Source organism: Heptranchias perlo, chromosome 7 (assembly GCF_035084215.1).
Source record: "Heptranchias perlo isolate sHepPer1 chromosome 7, sHepPer1.hap1, whole genome shotgun sequence".
Lineage (NCBI taxonomy): Eukaryota > Metazoa > Chordata > Chondrichthyes > Hexanchiformes > Hexanchidae > Heptranchias > Heptranchias perlo.
Genome location: NC_090331.1, coordinates 49,745,040 through 49,751,039, shown reverse-complemented (window position 1 = coordinate 49,751,039; position 6,000 = coordinate 49,745,040). Strand labels below are relative to the sequence as shown.

General features: G+C 47.5%; 1 protein-coding gene across 3 annotated transcripts in view; it reads left to right on the top strand.

Moving 5' to 3' along the window:
- The first annotated feature begins 1,647 nt into the window (after window positions 1-1,647).
- Window positions 1,648-6,000, top strand: part of erich2 (glutamate-rich 2) — a 125,765-nt gene continuing 121,412 nt past the window's right edge. For all 3 annotated transcript variants that reach the window (XR_010963428.1, XM_067987486.1, XM_067987485.1), the window contains exons 1-2: window positions 1,648-1,877; window positions 1,955-1,991. Coding sequence is in view for 2 of the 3 variants with exons in the window: in XM_067987486.1 (XP_067843587.1) it covers window positions 1,870-1,877; window positions 1,955-1,991 (45 nt within the window). In the remaining variant the exon portion in view is untranslated. The remainder of the gene's footprint in view (window positions 1,878-1,954; window positions 1,992-6,000) is intronic.

Below are 6,000 nucleotides of genomic sequence, written 5' to 3'. Positions count from 1 at the left end.
AGAGGTTTAATGAGATGGAGAAAAGAAGCTGGGGGTTATCTTTGCTCTCCAGGATGGTTCTGGAGTAGTGAGTAATTTTGGCAGAGGAGAGAAAAGCTCGATAATGCTTGATGTGTGCCAGCCATGGATGTCTAAACCAGCTGTGCACCAGATACGATCATGTCTGTTCCCCTTGGACTTGAAGGAGCAAAGATGGGGGCCATACAGGAGGATTGATTAGGAGGGGAGAGAGGGCATCAAAGGTAGAGGTGAGGGAGTGGTTGAGCAGATCAACAGCTGCAGAAGTATAGTGGCAAATGGAGGGCCAAAGGCTAGGTAGTTGGGCGTTTGATAGTGCAGTTATAGGTGACTTGGAGGAGAGTTTTTTTCAGGGGTGGAAGCAGAAGGAAATGGGGTTGTGAGGGGGTACAGAGATCTGAGTTGAGGAGGATGCAAAGAAGTGGTCGGAGATGGCCTTATCAGTGACTTGAGATCATGGGAGCAGAGGGGCCACGTGAGACAAGGTCAAGGGGGTGGCCATGAATATAGGTAGGAGAGTTTATTTGGAGAGAGCAGTTAAGGGAGGTCAGGAGGGCAGTGAAATTAGTGGAGAAAGGGCAAGGTGAGTAAGATGGAGATTGCAATCACCAAGGATGAGGAGTTTCTCAGTGCAGAGGCTGAGGGAAGAGAGGAGGGAGGATATCTCAATGAGAAACATGGGCTGGAATTTGGTGGGGCGATGGAGAATGAGGATTTTAAAGGAGAGGTGAGGGGATGGAACAAGGTGAGGTGCTTAAAGGAAGAGAACGTACTAGAGGAACAGGGGAAGAGACCAAAGTCTGATTTGATGATAAGGGCCGCACTGCCGCCGCAGCAGTTTAGACAGGGCAGACATTGGAAAGTATAGCCAGGCTTCAGTAAGGGGCAAGGTGTTGCCACCGGTCAGCCAAGTTTCCATCAAAGCTATGATGTCAATGCAATTGTCCACAATAAGGTCATGGATGACAAGGGCTTTGTTTGCGAGTGAGCGGACATTCTGGAGGTCAATGCAGAGAAGGGCAGTGATCTGCTGTTGAGGAAATGTTAGGAGTGAGATTTATGATTACATAATGGGAGACAGGGGCAGATTAATGCAGGGACCTATGAGGCAGGCAGTTCCATTTAAGTGTAGTATATTGTGATATGATTTGCTTTATTACAAATGCAGTGGGTTAACACTCTGCGGCCTATTTCTTCCTGCATTTTACTGCACGTTTGTGTCTTAATGGATGGGGTGCAGTTGTGTACAGGGAAAAAAATTAGAAATTGAACACCACCATGTTAATTTTGAGCTTGTATTTATTTTTTTTTAATTGCTGTCCATAGGAGGGCCGAATGTTCTTGGGGCCCTGGAGACCGTTTGCAAAAACATAAAACGAATTCAGCTATGTTTATTTTTAAGAGTGAAAGTTAGTAAAACAATCAACATTTTGCAAACAAATTGAGTAATGAATGAAATATGACAGTTCCGTAACCACTTGTACATTATACAGTGCATGCAAGCGAAACACACAGTGGAAAAATACCACTGAACAACCAAAAGTACGACACAATGTAAAGCAAAACCCAAGATCGCAGCTCCTTTTATCCTGCACGCACTGGAACGTATTCCGCAGCGGTTGCCCCGGAAACGACGCAGCGGTTACCAGGGAGAGGGTTTGTGTGGCTTCCGAAAAGTTTTACGAGCGGCCGCGCCGGAGTAGAGCTGGGCAGCGGGGCTTGAACCCGGGCCCCATTTGAAATGGTTTCGTGAGAAGTAAAGCTTGCCCGCCCTCTCCCTCGACACCGCCGCTTCTCGCACGGGCTTGTCCCCATTCTCAGCGCTTCACCGTTTAAACGACATCAAAGGACATGAGCAGGTGAGTATCGGCCCGATAAACCGCGGCGTCGTTGTTCATCAATATCGCGGGACTGACATGTTGACTTATTCTTTCAGGTCACGGGTTACGGCGAAGAGGCCTCCTTTGCCCAGGGTGAGTGGCTTTATCTGTGATCATTTGCTGTAATTTCTGTATCCTCAATGTCCCTGTGGAGGGTGTTGCCCCTTCACACTGAAGTTTCAGTGGGCCCCGCCTGAGTCCAGACACAAGTGATGTGAGACCAGCTGGAGGAGGCAGACTGTCTTTACAGAATATCAACTGGTATAGTATATCAGTGGCTCAATCAGAAGTTTAAGTTTGGCACCTTCCAACATCAACTGCTGAAATTTATATTCTGAGAGCTGTACCCTCTTGTTCCGTACCTGTGAGTAATGTATGGAGGAGCAGGATGACAGGAAAGCCACGGGGATTAAGTAATTCTGTCATCCAAAGGGTGATAAAGTTGTGCAACAAGTTACCAGGGAAGGTCACTGAAACAGATAGTGTAAACAGATTCACAAGACCTCAAGTAGATGAGACCCAGGGGCAGATTGGTTCCCACGAAAGAGCACTTGTTTCTTTGGGGTTCTCATGGAAAAGTGGGGGCGCCAATAATACTGAACTATGGAACCTCTCATGAGGGCACTCAGGAAATCTCCCGTTTTCCCATATGGCCTGTCCGCCCCTCATGAGACCATAAAAAAAGCTAATGGAATGTTGGGTTTTATGGCAAAAGCTACAGAATATGAAAGTCTGAAGTAATGGTGAATTTACATAAAACCTTAGCCCACAGTTAGAATATGGTGTGCTGTTTTGGGCTTCATACTACAGCAGATGTTGAGGCAATAGGGAGGGGAGAGCACAGATTCACTAGAATGTTGTATGAGGAAATACAAATATAAACAAAAACACTGGCCTCTTTTCATTGGAACAGAGGAGATTCCAAGGTAATTTGATAGAGATGTTTAAAATGAAGGGATGAGATAGAGACAGACTGTTTAATGTAGGGGTATCAAACTCATTTTATATGGTGGGCCTGATCCGACACCCTGGCACTTGGTGTGGGCCACATTCAACAATGGTTATTTGGACACACTGGGGTAGAAATTGGTATGCGTTTCACTTTTTTTGGGCTTAAACGGGTGCAATGTACAACAATTTCTGGGCGCGAGGTCCTGCGCCTAATTTATGCCCATGGTATAGCCGCCTCCATATTGGTCCTCACTGTTTTTAGGTGTCCCTGGCAGCCACCTGAAATCAATGTCGGATCAATTTAAAATGTAAAGAAAGCTCTTTCACCTGATCTGAAAAATGCTTGAAAATCTAGCTGGAGCTTGTGCCAAGCAAGTTCTGTCTAGTTTGTCCACTTCTGCAGTGGCCTAACCAGCTTGACTGCTTGAGGGTGCTGAAGAAATGGTAGGAAATGTTTTTCTTTAAACTTCCCCTTCTATGGAGCCGGAAGAGCAGGAGTGCTCCTCCCAGCTCCACAGCATTTCTGTGGGCTGCTGCTGGCCCATACTCGGACCTCCTACATTTTCCACTGCTCCACCTCCCTGAAATTACTGGCAATGCAGCTGGCCCAAATTTGATCCTCGACGTCTGGTGAGCTGCCTCTGGAGGTGTGTCAGGCGCGTCCGGTAGCTCGCCTCTATTATTAAAATGAGACCAGAGACCCAATTTCGGATGAGCCTTGGGCCCTGGCTTCTGGCACATGCTTAAATTTCCACCCCACTATTTCTGCAGGTTTTAGCATGCAGTTCTTCAAACTTTCCCCCTCAGAAAATGGTTTTGATGACACAACTATTACATGGTCAATAACATAGTGCTTCTTAACAGCAGCATCACTTAAACAGCAAGCATTAGCAAACATTGATTGCTGCTTTATAAACAACGGTGCTATTTCATAAAATGTATCTTTACGTAACTTTCCTGTATACTTATATTTCTCACCATGGTGTGATTCATATTGTGTTCAAATGTTATATTCTGTCACCACAGCTACCTGTTGCTCACAAATTAAGTATGTGGATTTTCCATTCATAGCTACAAAGAAATATAAAATTAATTTAATCATTTAATCCTAAAGGACATAGCTGCTAGACTGGGCCTGCGGCAGGTGGTGAGTGAATCAACACGAGGAAAAAACTTACTTGATCTCGTCCTCACCAATCTACCTGTCGCAAATGCATCTGTCCATGACAGTATTGGTAGGAGTGACCACTGCACAGTCCTCGTGGAGATGGAGTCCCGTCTTTGCACTGAGGACACCATCCAACGTGTTGTGTGGTACTACCACCGTGCTAAATGGGATAGATTCAGAACAGATCTAGCAGCTCAAAACTGGGCATCCATGAGGCGCTGTGGGCCATCAGCAGCAGCAGAATTGTATTCCAGCACAATCTGTAACCTCATGGCCCGGCATATTCCTCACTCTACCATTACCAACAAGCGAGGGGATCAACCCTGGTTCAATGAGGAGTGTAGAAGAGCATGCCAGGAGCATCACCAGGCGTACCTAAAAATGAGGTGCCAACCTGGTGAAGCTACAGTAACTCAGGACTACATGCATGCTAAACAGTGGAAGCAACATGCTATAGACAGGGCTAAGCGATTCCACAACCAACGGATCAGATCAAAGCTCTGCAGTCCTGCCACATCCAGTCGTGAATGGTGGTGGACAATTAAGCAACTGATGGGAGGAAAAGGCTCTGCAAACATCCCCATCCTCAATGATGGCAGAGTCCAGCACGTGAGTGCAAAAGACAAGTCTGAAGCGTTTGCAACCATCTTCAGCCAGAAGTGCTGAGTGGATGATCCATCTTGGCCTCCTCCCGATATCCCCACCATCACAGAAGCCAGTCTTCAGCCAATTCGATTCACTCCACGTGATATCAAGAAACGGCTGAGTGCACTGGATACAGCAAAGGCTATGGGCCCCGACAACATCCCGGCTGTAATGCTGAAGTCTTGTGCTCCAGAACTAGCTGTGCCTCTAGCCAAGCTGTTCCAGTACAACTACAACACTGGCACCTACCCGACAACGTGGAAAATTGCCCAGGTATGTCCTGTCCACAAAAAGCAGGCCAATTACCGCCCTATCAGTCTACTCTCAATCATCAGCAAAGTGATGGAAGGTGTCGTCGACAGTGCTATCAAGCGGCACTTACTCACCAATAACCTGCTCACCGATGCTCAGTTTGGGTTCCGCCAGGACCATTCGGCGCCAGACCTCATTACAGCCTTGGTCCAAACATGGACAAAAGAGCTGAATTCCAGACGTGAGGTGAGAGTGACTGCCCTTGACATCAAGGCAGCATTTGACCGAGTGTGGCACCAAGGAGCCCGAGTAAAATTGAAGTCCATGGGAATCAGGGAGAAAACTCTCCAGTGGCTGGAGTCATACCTAGCACAAAGGAAGATGGTAGTGGTTGTTGGAGGTCAATCATCTCAGCCCCAGGACATTGCTGCAGGAGTTCCTCAGGGCAGTGTCCCAGGCCCAACCATCTTCAGCTGCTTCATCAATCACCTTCCCTCCATCATAAGGTCAGAAATTAGGATGTTCGCAGATGATTGCACAGTGTTCAGTTCCATTTGCAACCCCTCAGATAATGAAGCAGTCCGAGCCCGCATGCAGCAAGACCTGGACAACATCCAGGCTTGGGCTGATAAGTGGCAAGTAATATTCATGCCAGGCAAGTGCCTGGCAATGACCATCTCCAACAAGAGGGTGTCTAACCACCTCCCCTTGACATTCAACGGCATTACCATCGCCGAATCCCCCATTGACCAGAAACTTAACTGGACCAGCCATATAAATATTGTGGCTACAAGAGCAGGTCAGAGGCTGGGTATTCTGCGGCGAGTGACTCACCTCCTTACTCCCCAAAGCCTTTCCACCATCTACAAGGCACAAGTCAGGAGTGTGATGGAATACTCTCCACTTGCCTGGACGAGTGCAGCTCCAACAACACTCAAGAAGCTCAACACCATCCAGGACAAAGCAGCCCGCTTGATTGGCACCCCATCTACCACCCTAAACATTCACTCCCTTCACCACCGGCGCACAGTGGCTGCAGTGTGTAACATCCACAGGATGCACTGCAGCAACTCACCAAGGCTTCTT